The sequence below is a fragment of the Asterias amurensis genome, chromosome 17 (genome assembly GCF_032118995.1).
Source record: "Asterias amurensis chromosome 17, ASM3211899v1".
NCBI lineage: Eukaryota > Metazoa > Echinodermata > Asteroidea > Forcipulatida > Asteriidae > Asterias > Asterias amurensis.
Window position 1 is genome coordinate 4,149,628 of NC_092664.1, and position 18,957 is coordinate 4,168,584.

Consider the following 18,957-nt stretch of genomic DNA (forward strand, 5'->3'; position numbering starts at 1 on the left):
GAACGAACCGGGGGCGGACCGGGGTCGACCCAGGGAAGCTAATCGAACGCAACCATTAAGTCCTGTGTGTGGTTGATCTCGATGCCTGGAATATGTAGCTGCCAAGATTGTATTGTATCTTCTTTTGACAACTTTGCATGTGACTCTTACAGATATTGATGAATGTCTATCGAGCCCCTGTATGAATGGAGCAACCTGTGCAGATGAAGTGAATAGATTCTCATGTACATGTCCTAGTGGGTTTGAAGGAGTTACTTGTGCCACAGGTAGGTGTGCTGATCATAGACTGGTCCCCTTAAATACCTCTATCACACTAAACTTGTTGTCACAACATTCTGGAAACTGTAGTCTTGGTGCAAGATGATAGTAATGTGTGTGGCGAGGAGGGAGCGAGCGGGGGATCGTGATAGTTGAGTGATAGTGTGAACAACCACCTCTTACGGGCATTAAGGCTGGGTCACACCAGACTATAGTTCTCAAAACGCCTGAACACCTCTTGAGAAAATCGTAAGACAGGTTTGGTCTGGCTAGAAGCTAGAGCTTCGGCTGGAAATGTCTATAATGTGACCCTATAGTTACTTAAATTCTGGTAAAATTGGGTCAGGGGTGAACGTGCTGCGTGCTGCAAATGTACGTGCTGCAAATGTACCTGGTCTGTGTGTGCACACGGAAATCAAGAATTGCTCCCGACCACACCCGGTCTAGCATGTCCCTTATAGTACGATCCAAGTACCCTGTTTGGGCCCTGTTAGTCTTAGCATGTTTTCATGCTTACAGGCTTATTGAAATTGGGCCCAGGCTACACACTTCTGTGAAGATTTTACAATACATGCCTTGTTTTCATTCAGATATTGAGCCACCTACACTTACTGGTTGTCCGTTTGATACCACTATCCCAGTCACCACGCCATCAAGCCGAGTGACCCATAGCTGGATTCCACCAAGGTTCACAGACAACTCTGGCCCTCCGTCTGAAAGCTTTGGTTGCTCATCGACTGGTTACAACGAGTGTCACCAGTCTGGCTCTGGACTCTTTGGTGTCGGTATTACCAAAGTGATGTACAATGCCACGGATGTAGCAAGGAATAGGGTCGAGTGCTCTTTCACTGTCACAGTTACAGGTTTGTTGAACATTTTTTGAAAGGACTTGACACTATTGGTAACTACTCAAAATAATTGTAGCATAAAAAAAGACTTGGTAATGAGCAATGGAGATCTGTTGGTAGTATAAAACATAGTGAGAAACGGCTCCCTCTGAGGTAAAAGGTTTTTAGGAAGAGGTAATTCCTAACTCAAATATTTGAAAGAATAAAAGACTTCAGGCCTGAAGCCTTGTATTATGCATCTAGTAGCACACAAATTTGTACAACAGCGGTGTTTTTTCTTCATTTTTCTCTTGCAACTTCGATGACCATTTGATTCAAAATTCTCACAGATTTATTATTATGTTTATGCATGTTTTGGAATGCACCAAAGGTGTCCAGTGCCTGTACATTTTGTTTGTTTTTCGTTGGGGGTTTGGATGTTTGTTGGGGTGTTTGGTTGTTTATTGACAAACACTTTACATATGGACCAGGTATTCTTAAGATCTATAACAAGAAAAAATGCAACCCTCCTCCCCCAACCCCCCCCAAAAAAAAAAAAAAATAGAAAAATGCTTTAAGGGATTTGGTACCTTTTGTAGATTTAAAACTTAAAAGTTTTTGGCCATGACATGAATCCCTACTCACTGTGAATGAAGATGTATGTAATATAATTTACTTGTAAAAGTTTCAGCTTTATTTATTGTCAAGTTTGTGAGAAGAAGAAAAAAGTGAAAATCACAGAGCGATTATTTTCAGGAAAGTTGCATAAATCTGTTGTACATGCTCAAATGACATTCGTCTCACCAAGACAACAATTATTTTTGTTTTACTCACTGTTTACAAAACTACAGCACCTTATCAAGGGAAGCTCTCCACCATCATCTTAAACTGTGTAACTTTATTGTAAATCTGTGGACTGTAAATATAGTTTGAAAAATATCTATTTTAACAATTCATAGTGGTGGATATCGTCTGCCCGAAGAATGTGAGTGTCCTAGCTTCACCCGGTGACACAAGTTCCAGTGTGGACTGGAATGAACCGGTTATAACTGGATGGAACGGCCCGACAAGTTTCACCTCAACTGCCCAGCCCGGCACTGATACATTCCTCATTGGAACCCACCAAGTGGACTACACGCAACGTTTTGCAGCAGAGTACAATGTGGTATTGGAGTGTTCTTTCTTCGTATCGGTTGGAGGTGAGTTCAAGATCTTGATTCCTTCTGTATTGTGTTCATAAATACCTCAGACAGTTTCGCTATGTCTATTCGTGGAGGGCCACCTCATGGGGGGTGTTTAAATGGTTGATAATGACCAGCTTGAGCTGTTTATAATCGGTTGTTTTGGGATAGCATTTGTGCGGGTTAGTGACATTCTTGTTCCCTAGGGTGATTGATCTCGCTGCGCCATGAGTCCGTGGGTATGATGATACATTACTATGCGCACAAATGCATATCCGAAAACTGTCTCATAAAAATGCACCACACGTACGTACAGAGCTCAGACATCGGAAAAAGAGCAACGAGGTCTTAATTGGTCATTTAAATCCTTGCAGGGTCGGGCCTTCAAATCGCACAGCCACGACCCTGTCGGTTTTAAACAGCCGTTTAAGACCTCGTCGCTACCCTTTTATTCCCTTAATCAGACACTTTCCAACCCTTGCCCCTTGCTTTAAATCTATATCTCTCTCTAGTCGACTGACGTTGGAATCATGTTGAGATTTACTCATTCTTGTCTATCCTTCAGTAAAGGGACGCACTGCCTAGGATCGGTCGACTTGGTCTATGAAAAGTGTTAGAAAACGTTTTTTACAAAATGCGTAGGGTTTGAAAGATGTCGTAAAAGTAGAATATAATGATCCACACAATCATGTCTTGAAAATGCATTGTTTTCCTTATACGCTGGGAACTAACGCGGCATGCCATTTTGTGGAGTCAAGTTTTTGACTCCATATAAAATAGCCGACCGTTGTTAGTTCGTAAAGTAAAAGGAAAACCGTGCAATTTAGAAGCATATATTCTACTTTTAAATTATCTTTCTAACCTGCATTTCGTAACAAGTTTCAAACACTTTTCATACACCAACTCGAACGAGCAGTGTATGGAGATCAAAGCGCAGATTTCGGAGGTAAGCAAATCGATAAAGTTGTGCCCAGTACTATTGATTGATTCTGCTCATTTACAGGTCAATGTGACGATATCAGTTCACATGATTCAACTCTTGACCGTACTATTAAATGGCAGCCCATCGAGGCAGGAAAAACTGCAAAATCCTTTCAGAGATGTACACTTAACACAACCAATGGTGAGTCATCTATTAGAGTGAGCCATATTAAAGTTATGTATCAAGTGTTAAAAACAGATCTCATTTAGCTTGGGCGTGTCGTGGCTGAGTGGTCTAATTCACCGAACCCAAGTTCTGGTGTTGTCAGCAGTAGAGTGTGGGTTCGAAACCCAATCATAAGACTTGTTCTCTTGAGCAAGGCACTTACCATAGTTGCTTCATAAAGTTTGGAGGGTAGTGCATTCTGCTCTACCAGCCAGGCTCCTAGTAGGTGATTGTTTGATCGGCCATGCTCTTCGGAGACCTAAGGTGCCTCTTGCTACCTTCTTAAATCCACAACACCAGCCATCTGAACCCTTTCGACAGGGTGGAAGCCTCTGCTGCACCTACCTATCACAGCTAATGGACGACCTCAGCCCCATTAGCCGACAATGATCAAGCTGTTCAAGCTGCCCAGGATCGGCCTGGATGGCACAGACAAATTTCTAACATTGGACAAACTCGTGGTCACAACGTCTCGAGCCGAGTTCGGCCCGAGCAGCGTCAGCTATATATGTAGTAAATGATACCCATGCCTAAATCCTTACGGACTGTGAAGGGGGTAATTACTCTGTTTCAGCTCCAGGAGTAAGTGGCAACATGGTGACAGTTGATTTTTAAAATCAGTTTATGTGTAGCCCTCAACTTGATGTGACCGTGAGTTGGGCAATATCTCATTAAGGGAAGCCATCACAAATAAATTAGGAAGCTCCTGCATCCTGCTGCGGCGCTAAAAAAAAATATTCAAAATGTTTATCTTGATTTTTTTGAATCATTTTCGCACAAAGGGGTCCACACTTTTTTAAGTTGAATAACAAACTAAAAAGTTACTTTCTAGATGCATTGATTGAATCCAAAGGCTTAAGTTTGAATATTTTCTCCTTCAGCTGGTGAGCCAATAGCCGTGCGAGACTGTCTGGTGGTTGACCCACCTCTTTACTTTGAGTGGGAGGCAAACTACACGCTTCTCGGCTGCGGTGAAGCCTTCCAACCCACTGTTGAATCTGTGGCTGACCAGGTAAAGTGGCTTTTTATTTTGTCCACAAACCTTTGCCCTGTTTTTACATCCCATTATGCGAACCACACATTATAAAGCAGACCCCAGTCTGCCTTTCAACTCAAAAGCCGAGTTCCCATTGGACTTATCATCAACCTCGATCCCCAGGGTGATCGATCTCGCCGCGCCATTTTTCCCAGCATGCCTTGCTCGACCACAACCCCTGGAATTTGTACATTTTTTAATGAACGCCTGTAATCGATCCTTTCGTCTAAATGAATGTTCTTGTTTTCTTTTTAAAAAACGTGTTCTTGACATTAGCAACGAGGGCGTGATCAACATGCAAATATCTTAAAAACGCGCACACGCACTTTACATCTTTATGCATAACCAATTTCATGAGCCAATCTGCATTGTTTCTCAATACATCCCCTCCAGGGGTTAGTGACGAGAGGTATGGATACAGCACACTGCCCATGGTAGCGAGGCTGGACTTACCTTGAATGACAAATTTAAATCCAATGGGGACACAAGCTAAACTACCCTCCCTGTCAAGTTCCCGCAATTGCAGTAAAACTAAAAGGCCGACAGAGGTCGTGGAAGACTTCTGCGCAGCCACGGTAACTTAACAGGGCCGTTAAAAGTACAATTGGAACAGGTTCGCACTGTAAACCTAGCGCGACCTATTGTAAAATGCTTTGCAAACGCTGCAGAAAATAAGTCCAGGTGGGAACGCACGGTAGAAATACCATCAAAACCAGTCACAGTAACTTTCTGCTTGGTAGTGGAAGAAAAATTCCAATGGGAACCTGACTGAAGCTCTTCAACCACAATTCTCTTTCCAGAAAAAGGCCTGCTGTAGGGTGCATTTTTGAAAGAGCAAGGGCACCAAGGCATTTTCCCCACAGTAAAGGGCACGCTATGAGGAAATTGTAAATTTCTACTGGAGCATTTATGGACACCAAGGCAATAAGGGCTAGGGCAAGCGCCTTTGTTGCCTCTGTTAAGTCAGCCCTGAAAAATTTACAACTCCTATTTCATGTACTAAATTTTTATTTATTCAACCAAGGATTATTTATTGAATGCACAGGTTGAGGTGACTGAAGGTAATGCTGAGGAAGTTGCTGTTTTCATCGCCGATCAGACACAAAACATCAGCGCCAGCGGTGACGAAGAGGTATCGATAGAAGATGTGGCTGACATCCTGGAGGATATTGCAAGTGCTGGATCCGGTAACCCACAGGTAAAGCTTTGCAAATAACTCTAAACTGATATTATCCAAATACATGTAGTCATTAATTTAAATGAGAAGGTCTGGCAGATTTTCAGCAATATCTGGCGGGCTTAGCCTCTCTGCAGTCTGTGTGCCTTTGGTCACTTTATGTCCCCCTTTGGTGCGCTCTCTCGCAATTACCTCCCAGTTTTCCTTGTCAATATTTGCAAGCCTTAAATACACTTGACCAGTTGGTAATTTTCAAAGACCAGTATTCCAAGTTGGTGTATCCCAACAAACGCATAACATAACAAACCTGTGAAAATTTGGGTGCAACTTGGCATCGAAGTTGCAGAGAATAGTGGAAGAAAAAACACCCTTGTCACACAAAGTTGTGTGCTTGAGTTTGAGATCACAGCTAATGAGAGCTTGAAAAAAATATTTTTGTGAGAAATTAATTCTTTCTCAGAAACTTGTTCAGAGAAAGTCGTTTCTCGTAATGTTTTTCACTTTCAACAGCTCTCCATTGCTCATTACCAAATAAGTTTTTTTATTTTATTGTTTTGTATAATTACCAATAGTGTTTAGTGCCGTTAAAGGAACAGGTTGTCTTGGATCGGTTGAGTTGGTCTTTGAAAAGCGTTTGTAACCGTTTGTTATAAAATGCATATGATTAGAAAGTTCTTTTCAAAGTAGAATATAGTCATCCACACAAGTATCACTCGAAATTGCGTGGTTTTCCTTTTACCTCGTCCACAAACACGGTCTGCCATATTATGGGAGTCAAATTTTTGACTCCCATAAATGGCCCATCGTTTTAGTTCGCAACGTAAAAGGAAAACCATGCAATTTCGAGGCACATTTGTGTGGATCATTGTATTCTACTTTTAAAACATCTTTCTAACCATTATGCATTTTATAACAAACGGTTACAAAAGCTTTTCAAAGACCATCTCAACCGATGGCAACGTGTTCCTTTAAGGTGCCGTTTTTATAATATGATTGCTCCTCCTTGGCAGGTCACAAAAGCTGTAGTAGAGACTGTCAATAACATCCTTACGAATCAGAACACCAACGATGATCTCACTAACGACAACGGAGTCAGCTCATCAGGGATCGTTCAGTCAGTTGAGGCTCAGATCAGTTCTACTCTTCAGCAGGAGGACACGATTAGCATACAGCAACCGAGCCTCCATGTTGAAGGGGTTAGTCTAGACCCAATAGAGGCCAATGGCGGATTCAGCTTTGTGTCAGTTGGGTCGGAGGAGAGCGCTAGCGGCTCACTTGAAGGAACAGAAGTGCAAACATTTAACAGCACCAGTGATATACCTGAGGATGTTGAGGTTGTTGCGTCCATCCAGCTGCCGCAAAATATTGGACAACTACTACAATCTGTGACTGGTACGTTTATTAATTTCAAATCCATTTGAGTGTGATTTGTCAAGTATTAAAGACACTGGTACATTGTAACTGTTGGTTTATTGTCACAGACCAGTCTTCCCACTTGGTGTACATGTATCTCAACATATGCCTAAGGCAAAACAAGGCAAAAAAATTTTTGGATTGACCTTTCACCCAATTTTTTGCTTAAGGGCAGATATTTTCTTTTTTTTGAGATGTCAAAGAATGCCCAAAACTGCATAAACATTTCATGAAAGATCTGGTAGTCAAACAAGCAAGGTATTTCATCTTACATATCTCGCTTCAAGCGCTCTTTTGCGTCTTTATTTTGGCAAAATCCTTCAAAAAACAATTTCCGAGAGTCATTTCATTAACCATGTTTTTTTGTCTGTTCAATAAACCATAGAGGAAGGACCTCTATGAATAAACGAGCGATACCATATAAGGGCATTACTGGCAACAGCACCCTCTGTTGATCAATGGAATGTTAGACTGGTTCCTTGTGAAAATGTAATGTCGGGTTTGATATACGACACAGGCTCGCGCTAATCCCTAGCGTGTGATGTGCGGGAAATCGATCTCAGTTGCGCTCTCCACCAATCCAGAAACTGTCTGGGGTATTTATGAATGAAGAACTTTACAACTGAATTTTTCTTCTTCTGTTACAACAGCTGACAACTCCAGCCAACTGCAAGTCAGTTTCATTGTGTATGCTAGTGATGACTTGTTCCAGTCCTCCTTGATCCGAGATAATAACTCCAGCGTTGAAGTTGCTGGACCTGTTGTCTCTCTGACAGTAGAAGGACATGACTTAGTGAATCTTACTGAACCATTGGTCATTGAAATACAGGTACAACTTATTTATTTATTCATTAAAGACACTAGGACACCTTTGGTAATTGTCAATGAAGAGTCTTCTCACTTGGTATATCTCAACATATGCAGAAAATAAGAAACCTGTGAAAATTTGAACTCAATAGCTTGTCGCAATTGCGAGATAATGGAAGAATCACATGAAGTTGTGTGCTTTCAGTTGCTTGATTTCTAGACCTCAATATCCAATTCGGAGGTCTCGAAATCAAACTCGTGGTAAATTACTTCTTTCTCAAAAACTATGTTTCTTCAGAGGGAGCTGTTTCTCACAATGTTTTGTACTATCAACAGCTCTCCGTGCTTGTTACCAAGTAAGTTTTTATGCTGATAATTATTTTGAGTAATTACCAATAGCGTCCACTGTCTTTAAATGGTTTTGTTTAAATTAGGTGAGGTTTGCGTTAGCACCATGTGTAAATCTCTTTTGAAAAGAACCGGTAGTTGACAACTCAATGTTTCGATCATTGTGCTTTGATCGTCTTCAGGAGGATGCTCTCTTGCTATGCTGCTAGATGGCTGCCTTGGAGATTAACTGGTAGTTGGGCTTGGCTCAGTGGTGTGTGTGAAGGCAGGAACAGGATAAGCTTGGCTTAGCTCGGTGAAGCATGAAGGCTGGAGCTGGGACTAAGCCTAAACTCTAGACTTTGTTTAACTGTGTGTAAAGCACTGTGAACTCAATACTTTCCCGAGTCCCTTATTGCTAATAGAGATTAACTAGTTCTTGGCTCAGTGGTGTGTCAAGGCAGGAATAGGATAAGCTAGGCTTAGCTCAGTGAAGCATGATGGCTGGAGCTAGAACTAAGCCTAAACCTAGACTTTGTTTTATTTATTTATTTTATTTTTATTTATTTTAAGTCTTTAGACATACACAATAGTTACAAGTTGTACAGGGGCTGTCAAGGTTAAAACAAAAGTATAAAAAACCTTTGTTTATGACCGGTAAAAAGTGTTAATTCATGGGTGTGACACGCGACTTTGCACCTGTTCATATAAGACAGTTTCTTCATTCCTTTTGGTCGAGAGCAACGGCTGAAACAGTTGTGCCACATCCCGCGATACGCGCGACGCCCACAGCATTCCCTTATAAGGAGTTGTTTACCCAAGGGCGGCGGAGGGCTTTACCATTTCATAGCTGGAGGGGTGTTGTGTTGAAAGAAATCATTGAACAATTATAATTTTTGCATTTAACTTTTTGACCAAAAAGTTATGATGTTTTTGACCGAAAGGTATTTATGAACGGGAATCAAAGTGTGTTGAATCTGTTTTCAGCTAGTGGTTTAAACACGCAGAGGCCTGGTTCTTTATTATTTACCTTGACTTCGTCTCGGTAAAATTATTAAGAACCAGGCCTCGTTGGGATTAAACCACTAGTTGAAAACCTCTTCACCACACATTGATTCCTTTATTATTTGCAAGGCAGTAGCCTTGCAAATAAACATGTCCCAATCAAACTACAAACTGTATATACTGTTGAAGAGACCTCATTCTATTTAATGTGGTTTCTGTGTTGCTTTGGTTCCCATCTCATATCACTATATGACAATGTATACAAAGCCACTTAGCTTCTTGTTCATCTATGGGTTTTACACAGTGAGCTTCTAACAGCGTTCGTGTGTTCTATGGGAAATCCCTTAGTTAGGCATCCCGAACTGCCTTTTTTCACAGGACTCGAGAAAGTACTGAGTATACAGTGCTAACACACATTGGTGTATGGGTAAAAACCAAAATTATCATCCCTCAGGGTGTCGTGGCTGAGTGGATAAGAGCACAGAGCTCAAGCTCTGATGCTTCTGTTCAGCGTGGGTTCGAATCCCGGTTGTAACACTTGTGTCCCTGAGCAAGACACTTACATAATTGTAATTGCTTCTCTCCACCCAGAAATGGGTACCTGTGAGGGTTCTTGTGATTGGCTTAGCCGAGTAGCGCATATGGCAGTATACTCCCCAGGGAGCTGAGATGGTTAAAGGCCCAGTGACAAGGGGTAATAATGTCGGAAGCGCTTTGAGACCCCTCCAGCGTGAAAAGCGCTATATAAAACGGGTTATTATTATTACATGTATATGGGTTAAGAATATTTTGACAAAACATGGTATTTTCAATTTTTTCTTTTAACACTTTTATACTTCCAGGTGTCAAACAATGCAAGCATTTATAATGACACAAGTTTCAGATGCGTGTTCTGGGATTTTACCAAAGCAGATGGAGTTGGTGATTGGTCAACAGCTGGGTGTGTTCTTGCAAGACAAACGGCCAATACAGTGTCCTGTAACTGCAACCATGCCACCAACTTTGCAATCCTTGTGGTACGGGAAAATTTTGAGTACTCTCTTATAAAAAAAATTATTCAACTTCCCAGGCCCAACAACTGCGCACTTTTACGTTTTTTTTTATAGTATTGGGCACCTGTATGAGGAAATATTTCAAGGCATCATTATCTTGTCTTGAGCAGAGTTGTTTTAAAGGCAGTGGACACTATTGGTAATTGTCAAAGACCAGTCTTCTCACTTGGTGTATCTCAACATACGCGTAAAATAACAAGCCTGTGAAAATTTCAGCTCAATTGGTCGTCGAATTTGCGAGATAATAATGAAAGAAAAAACACCCTTGTCACACGAAGTTGTGTGTATTTAGATGGTTGATTGGGAGACCTCAAACTCTAAATCTGAGGTCTCGAAATCAAATTCGTGGAAAATTACTTCTTTCTCGAAAACTATGTCACTTCAGAGGGAGCCGTTTCTCACAATGTTTTATACTGTATCAATCTCTCCCCATTACTCATTACCAAGTAAGGTTTTATGCTAATAAATATTTTGAGTAATTACCAATAGTGTCCACTGCCTTTAAAGACACTAGACACCTTTGGTACCGGTAGTTGTCAAAGACCAGAATTCTCACTTGATATAATCTCAACATAGTGCATAAAATAACAAACTTCTAAAAATATGAACTCAATTGGTTGTCAAAGTTTTGAGATAATAAAGAAAAAACACCCTTGTCACCGAAGTTGTGTGCTTTTCAGATGCTTGATTTCAGGACCTTAAAATCTAGTTCTGAGGTCTCTCAATAAAATTCAAATATTTTAGTGAGAATTTTTTCTTTCTTTTAAAAAACTACGTTATTTCAGAGGGAGCCGTTTCTCACAATGTTTTATACTATCAACAGTTCCCCATTACTTGTTACCAATTAAGGTTTTATGCTAATGATTATTTTGAGAAATTACCAACAGTGTCCACTGCCTTTAAGATACTAATAAAATATTACTAGCTTTCGTAAACTAGAATTGAAAAAAACTTGTAATCAAAGTATTTTTTTATAGCATAGTTGAGACATATTTACTGTCCTGGGAACAAAAACACTCATACATAGCAACTGTATTTTCCTCATAAGATGGTTGAGGCATTTCCTTAACTATCCTAGAAAAACTCATAGTAGCTGTATGTTCTTCCTAGGATGGTTGAGTCATTGCCTCAACCATCCTAGGATAAAAAAGGACATAGTAACTATGTTTTTCCTCCTATGATGGTAAAGGCATTTCCCTAACTAAAGGAATAAAAAACACATAGCAACTGTGTTTTTCCTCATAGGGTGGTTAAGGCATTTCCTTAACCATACCGTGAATAAAAAGGCATAGTTATTGGGTGTTTTTTCTCCCATGAAGGTTGAGGCATTTCCAAAATTATGTTGAGTTTTTTCCAATAGTGTCCAGTGGCTTTATGCGGTAATCTGTATTTATTTTTAAATTTGATTTTCAGGACGTGCATGGACAGAAAATCACAGACGATAAATTTGCGCTCGCTCTTGATGTCATCAGCCAGATTGGTGTTGTCCTGTCAATCATTGCTCTGGGTGCAACTTTAATCATCTACCTCTCAATAAAGTAAGATGACATTTTGATTATTATTTACTTGTAACTCGATTAATACAGTAGTTTTTTTTACCCGAATCCTTTCTTTGAAAGTAACTTTGGTAAGACACTGCTCTAGAGTAGTTAGTTAGTCGAAGATGCAATGATAAAGATACTAGATTGTATTTCATGAAACAGATAATAGTTGCAATAACACTCAATAGAACAGGTGTCACAGATAAATTGCCTGTTAATGCACACAAATAAAACTCAGGAATTCTTGGGCTAAAATATACAGAATATTTTATTTGAACTGGACCTGAGGGCTTAACAAAGATGTTAAGTACAGGAATTAAAGGGAAGGTACACTATTGGCATGATTGGTAATTGTCAAAGACCTCACTTGGTGTATCTTAACATGCATAAAATAACAAACCTGTGAAAATTTGAGCTCAATCGGTCATCGGAGTTGGGAGAAAATGATAGAGAAAATACACCCTTGTTGGACGAATCTGTGTGCTTTAAGATAGGAATAAAAGACTTCTAGCTAGAAGTCTTTTATTATTTTAGTGAGAAATTACCTCTGTCTCAAAAACTATGTTACTTCAGAGGGAGTCGTTTTCCACAATGTTTTGTACTATCAACAGCTCTCCAATGCTAGTTACCAAGTCAGTTTTTAAGTTAATATTTGTTTTGAGTAATTACCAACCGTGTACCTTCCCTATAACAGTGAAGAAAATTAATTAACTAAGGCACATGAAGAGTGGCTGGATTGGACAATAGCATACACTGGGCTGACCAGGAGGAGGGATAAAAAAAACTGGCAATGAAAGATAAAGCCCTTTTCACAACATTTTACAAATTGCACTTTGTTTGAAAGGGCAACTATGTTTGGACTGTCCCTGGTGAAAATCTTCTCAAGCTGACAATACTTTATGGACAGTGTAAACATTAGTTTCTTTTCACACAAGGTGCATTAGATAAAATTCCGCCACCATACCAAAACAAGCAAGGGGCCCTTGTTAAATTACTGCCGTGTGTCAGGGATTTACGATATTATATTGAATGATGAATGGGAGGTCATTTATAGAAAACACATAAATATAAGAGATGTTAAATTAAAGAGACGTTGCGGTACTTGCTGCCAAAACATAGGATTCGAACTGCCTCTAGCTACCGGGCAACCTCGGTAGTCTAGTTTGTAAGACACTGCTCTAGAATTGCAAGGGTCGTGGGTTCGAATCCCACCCGAGTAACATGCCTGTGATATTTTTTCACAGGACTCGGGGGAAAGTACTGAGTATACAGTGCTAACACACATCGATGTATGGGTAAAAAAGAAGAACAAAATTAATATTGGAAACTAATAGGTTTGTCAATCCAGACAGCCAATCTGGACACTGATGTCTGGGTGGGCACTGCATTAATAGACCGATCCATTAAGCTCTGCCTCATTGGGTATGGACCAAAAATCTGACAAAAAATAAAGTCTGATATGGTTGGTGCGTGCGGCAGAGTTGTGCAGAATGGCATTGGAGAGGCTCATGTGTTCTTGCTCACACGTGCGCCGTGGGCGGAGCCACACTTTTTGGTACAAAGACAGCAAAAAGAACAACAGATAAATATTGAGTGACTATTGATTCAACAAACTCAAGCACTTTTTATTCATAATTGACAGCAGTGACTGTTAATACTGATATAAACAATTGGTCTATTGGGATGGGCTTGTGAGCCAGGGGTGGTAGAAGTGTGGAGGCCCAACAAATTATAATGTAACGCCATCTTAAGGTTGTCCTGCGCAAAAATGTGGACAGCGCGCACAACAACCGCACAGTGCGTTATCTTCATACCATGTAGTCTGCACTATACTTTGAAGAAGAAGAAGATGATGTACATGTACATGTACATGTACATTAAAGATACTACCTCATTTATTTCTGCTGGATTTTTTAATGGTCTATGGACTTGAATAGTACTAATGTTACTTGTGCTCGTTTTCCTTTCAATCCAGATTATTATTATTTTTTTATCAATATTGTTTTTCCTTTCAACATTTTTTGGTTTTGTTTTAATTTAGGAAATTGCGGTCCGGCAAATCCCGTCTGATTTTCATCCACTTCTGTGCTTCCTTGTTGCTGTTGTACATCGTGTTCCTCGCTGGAATTGACAGTGCTAGGGTGAGTACACCACAGAACAAACTGCAATAAATTCTGTGAATTGAAACAAAATCTATTAATTTGACTATAGGTTGCAGTGTGTTTGCTTCTTTGTACCATGTATTTACACCGCAGTACATGTAGCAAGTTTCAGAGCAAGCCACAACAAATTTTGAGAATAGCAAAAACACACAATTAATTTGACTGTATAAGGTTGCAGCGTGATGGCTTCTTTGTATTTCAATTTAATTAAGGATTGAACAAAGACAAATTTACTTCAGCGGGTTTTGAACCAACCCTCTGTATTGCACTACACAACATATCATGGTGCTTTGTCTATTCTTCAACTGCATGGACTCCCTCCAGTCTCAAAGAAAAAAAAACGTTGCTGTCAATTTAGTATAACTGAGTTGTTATGTAAAAAGGGCATTTCAATTGAAAGAAGTTTGTTTAATTTTTTTTTGGAAAGCGCTCCCAAGGCCAAGACCTGCAGACGATTTCACCAAACTCTTCCTAACTTAGGATTATTCTTAGGTACAGAAAGAAAAAAAATGTTCACAGATTTACAAATAACCTACAGGGTTTACAGAAGGTAGTGGCGAAAGACTTCTCTTGAAATATTACTCCATGAAATGCTTTACTTTTTGAGAAAACAGTAGAACAATATCAATTCTCGATATCGAGAATTACGTATTTATTTTAAACACATGTCATGACATGGCGAAACGTGCGGATACAAGGGTGGGTTTTCCCATTATTTTCTCCCGACTTCGAAGACCGATTGAGCCTAAATTTTCACAGGTTTGTTATTTTAAGTTGTATATAAGTTGTGATACACGAAGTGTGGGCCTTGGACAATAGTGTTTACCGAAAGGGTCCAATGGCTTTAAGACTTTGGGGAGACTTAAGTTCCATATCCAAAGACATAAGGACGCATTGAACCCAATTTAAAGTTAGTCACTCGTCTTAACTCGAGAAAGGATTTATCCTAGCGTTTCTGGAAATTGGCTGATAGGGCACTAGATGCAATGGCTGTTGTGTAATTCCGAGCCTGTATTGATTTCATATACTAACCTTTATCAGGGTGCAGCCATCTTGAATTTCTCCCATTGATATCAATGTTACCAAACCGAGGCAGGAAGAACTAAATAGTCTGGTTCCTATTTTCAAAATGATTATTAGCATTCATTGTTGTTATTCGATACGAGGAACATGACAGAGATGGAGGCAGCATGATAAAGGTCTGTACTGTTTGATCCTTACTCTTTGTTGCCTAATTTTGTTGACAGGGTTCGGTAGGTGCTTGTGCTTTTGTAGCAGCATTGCTTCACTACTTGGCCCTGACTACAATGATGTGGATGGCTGTGGAGGCTAGGAACATGTTTATCAGCACTGTCAAGGTGTTCCCTGAAGACACCCCAAAGTATATGCTCAAGGCTTGTCTCATTGCATGGGGTGAGTACACGATGGTCGAGACACGATGGTCAGACCGCAAGACTTGCAATTATAAGGTTGTGGGTTCAAATCCTACCAAGCTGACCGCTGATTTCACAATGACTATAATCCGGTTGGCGTCTAGTTACTGAATCACAACTTCTTGATTTGTGCAACTAATAATCAAAGATGCTATATGTTTAAAACCAATGTTTGTATGAGAGAGATTGGCTGTTGCCAGCTTGGTGTGTATATACCCCCTTGTCATGCTCGTGGGAGTTTGCCGAATCCCCTTGATGGGAAGATCATCTAAACAAGCAGCCAAACAAACTATAAAAAATTCATCATGAAAATTGGTTGCTTCTGACATAGTCTTAAGGTTTTTTTCGCAGGCGTTAGTGCTGAAAATAATTATAATAATAATAATATTTAGTTCTTATATAGCGCTTGAATCCAGTGCTCTTAACCACTAGGCCATGACACACCATAATGTCACCGTGTTTTCACCTTGTTTTTCACATCTGGAACTCTCTACCACTTAATCTTAGATCTTGTTTTTGTACCACAAAATTCAAATCTCTTCTCAAAACTTATTTTATGTCATAGGTTTCAAGGACTTATTTTGTTGTTTTCTGTTTTTCTTTGTTTTGTTTTGTTTTTGGTTTATTGCGCCGTGAACACCCATCAGGGTGGATATGTGCGCATTACAAGTCTCATTATTATTATTATTTAATTATTAATATCATGATCACAGATTCATCTGAAGTTTATTTTTATGGCTTTAATTTCTCCTCAGGGTCTCCAGCGGTACTTGTGACAATAACGCTAGCATCGGCTACAAGTGATTATGGCAGTGAACACAAGTAAGTTGCCCTTTATTGCTTGTTGCCACCTCAATGTCATAAGCACTTTTACAAACAGGGTAAACAGGGTTATTGTCAAAGACCAGATAGCGCACAGATCTACCAAGCAAGGTACTCAAGGCGCTGAGTATACACAAACTTTCAGAAAGGTTATTGTAGTGATGAATTCTGAGACTGCAGCCACAGCCGGGAACATTGGGGCAACCCCCTTCTCTTTTTTGATAAGTGCACTGGTTTTTTTTTTACATGGGACCAACAATTTTACGTCCCAACCGAAGGACTAAGCAATGGTTAAGTGTCTTGCTTAAGGACACAAAGTGTCAGGGCTGGGGATTCGAACCCATGCACACTCTGCTGATCAGAAACACCAGAGTTTGAATTCAGTGTTCTTAAACGCTCGGCCACGATACTTCCACTTCCCCAATATCTGCATAAGATAACAAACCTGTGAGAATTTGGGCTCAATTGGTCATCCCAGTTGCAAGAAAATGTTGCAAAGACCTGTGTGCTTTAAAGGCAGTGGACACTATTGGTAATTGTTAAAGACTAGCCTTCACAGTTGGTGTATCTCAACATATGCATAAAATAACAAACCTGTGAAAATTTGAGCTCAATCGGTCACCGAAGTTGCGAGATAATAATAAAAGGAAAAACACCCTTGTCACACGAAGTTGTGTGTGTTTAGATGGTTGATTTCTAGACCTCAAGTTCTAAATCTGGGGTCTCGAAATCAAATTCATGGAAAATTACTTCTTTCTCGAAAACTCTGGCTATTCAGAGGGAGCTGTTTCTCACAATGTTTTATACTATCAACCTCTCCCCTTTACTCATCACCAAGAAAGGTTTTATGCTAATAATTATTTTGAGTAATTACCAATAGTGTCCACTGCCTTTAATTAAGCAAGACAAATTTCCTAGACTCATAGAGTTATATTATTATAAGAACAAGAGGGCCCGGCATGCGTGCATGCGGTTATTTTTGTAAGTTGACAAAACATCATCGCATAGCGTGTGTTTACGCAGCCAGGTAAGCTGCCATTTTGTAAGTTGACAAAACAGCATTGCGTAGCATTACAAACACAAACTCCAACAGGTTCTTCATATTCAACATGCATACAAAACGACGCGCGTGTCTCCTTGCGATCCCATCGCGTTTGTGCAAACAGCATCACCAGTGCTCCCTCTAGTCTTTAATATAACTTTATGACTAGACTCTAGTAAAACTTATTTCAACGACTTCCAGATTAACAAGCTGGCACTCTACCAACTGATCACTTGTGGTTTATTACTTAATATTATTTTGTGGATTTGTTCTTTTTTGACACACCCCGGCTGTTTGCATGGCTTTTGTGATCTGCAATATTGTTATTACCATATGATGATTGAGCAGAGTCATGTGTGACAAAATTGGTACTTTGGTTAACCAGTTGATTCCAAAAATAGACATTTTATTCAAACTTTTTTTCTTTGTTTGCGTTTTCTTTTCATCAACAGTTGTTTTGTTCAACCGAGTCTGGCAATGTATCTTGGTCTCCTCGTTCCTATTGGCCTGATCCTCCTCCACAACATCATTACCTTCATCTTGGTCATGCGGAGCCTCCTTCAGGTCCAGGAAGTATCCCGCTCTCAGCAGATCTCCAAACGTCTCCAGAATGCTATCGGTATCTCGGCTCTGATGGGCTTGACTTGGGTCTTTGGGTTCCTGGCCATCGGGGACTCTCATGCTCGGTTTGCCTTCCAGCTCATCTTCTGCCTGGCCAACTCCCTGCAGGTAAACTATTTTTGTTTGATTGTGAGTACATATATTGTAAGAATTGGTGGGATTCTAAAGACCTTTATCATTGCGCAGCCATCTTGAATTTCTTCCATTGAAATCAATGTTACCAAACCGAGGCTGGAAGAACAAAAACAGTCTGGTTCCTATTAGCAAAATGATTATAACCATTAGCATGCATTATTGTTTGTTTTGGTACATGACCAAGATGGAGGCGGTATGAAAAAGGTCTATTGGGATCCTAGAGGGATCCTGGAGGGATCACGGTTTCATCCTGGGGGAGAGATTCCGGTTTCATTTTTCTATGGGGAAATGCTCATTTATTTGTTCATGCTTCCCTTACAGGGTGTGGTAGTCTGCATCATGTTCTGCATCAGACGAGAGGAGGTACGCACTGCCATGGAGCCCTACTGGCGGCGTATCTGCTGCGGCCGAACCTGCACACTGCCTGTGTTTATTAGTGATAAGACGCAGGATGTGGAACTTGTTACAAGTACATCTCCACCCAACTCTCCATCTAGTATCAGTGACACGGCACAGTTTGACCTCTCTGTGTCTGGCCCAATCTAATTGGTTAAAGGAACACGTTGCCTTGGATCGGTCGAGTTGGTCTTTGAAAAGCGTTTTGTGACTGTTTGTTATAAAATGCACATGGTTAGAAAGATGATGTAAAAGTAGAATACAATGATCTACACAAATATGCCTCGAAATTGCGTGGTATTCTTGTTACCTCGTCTAATAACACGGTCGGCCATTTATGGGAGTCAAAATTTTGACTCCCATAAATGGCCGACCGTGATAGTTCGCGACGTAAAAAGAAAACCGTGCAACTTTGAGTGATACTTGTGTGGATCATTATATTCTACTTTTAAAACATCTTTCTAATCATATACATTTCATAACAAACGGTTTCAAACCCTTTTTATATACCAACTTGTCCGATCCAAGACAACGTATTCCTTTAAGGTAGGCTCTTGCTCTGTGGGTAAGGAACA

General features: G+C 40.1%; 1 protein-coding gene across 3 annotated transcripts in view; it reads left to right on the top strand.

Annotated features, from left to right (window-relative positions):
* LOC139949632 (uncharacterized) overlaps positions 1–18,681 on the top strand; it is a 61,699-nt gene extending 43,018 nt beyond the window's left edge. For 2 of the 3 annotated variants that reach the window (XM_071948072.1, XM_071948074.1), the window contains 15 exons: positions 153–266; positions 849–1,121; positions 2,045–2,284; positions 3,270–3,389; positions 4,295–4,425; positions 5,495–5,647; positions 6,637–7,018; positions 7,690–7,868; positions 10,021–10,194; positions 11,644–11,768; positions 13,813–13,912; positions 15,181–15,346; positions 16,122–16,188; positions 17,683–17,959; positions 18,308–18,681. In XM_071948072.1, the coding sequence (XP_071804173.1) occupies positions 153–266; positions 849–1,121; positions 2,045–2,284; positions 3,270–3,389; positions 4,295–4,425; positions 5,495–5,647; positions 6,637–7,018; positions 7,690–7,868; positions 10,021–10,194; positions 11,644–11,768; positions 13,813–13,912; positions 15,181–15,346; positions 16,122–16,188; positions 17,683–17,959; positions 18,308–18,532 (2,726 nt within the window). In that variant the 3' untranslated portion in view covers positions 18,533–18,681. The remainder of the gene's footprint in view (positions 1–152; positions 267–848; positions 1,122–2,044; positions 2,285–3,269; positions 3,390–4,294; positions 4,426–5,494; positions 5,648–6,636; positions 7,019–7,689; positions 7,869–10,020; positions 10,195–11,643; positions 11,769–13,812; positions 13,913–15,180; positions 15,347–16,121; positions 16,189–17,682; positions 17,960–18,307) is intronic. The other variant, XM_071948073.1, reaches the window with a different exon arrangement.
* The last annotated feature ends 276 nt before the right edge of the window (positions 18,682–18,957 follow it).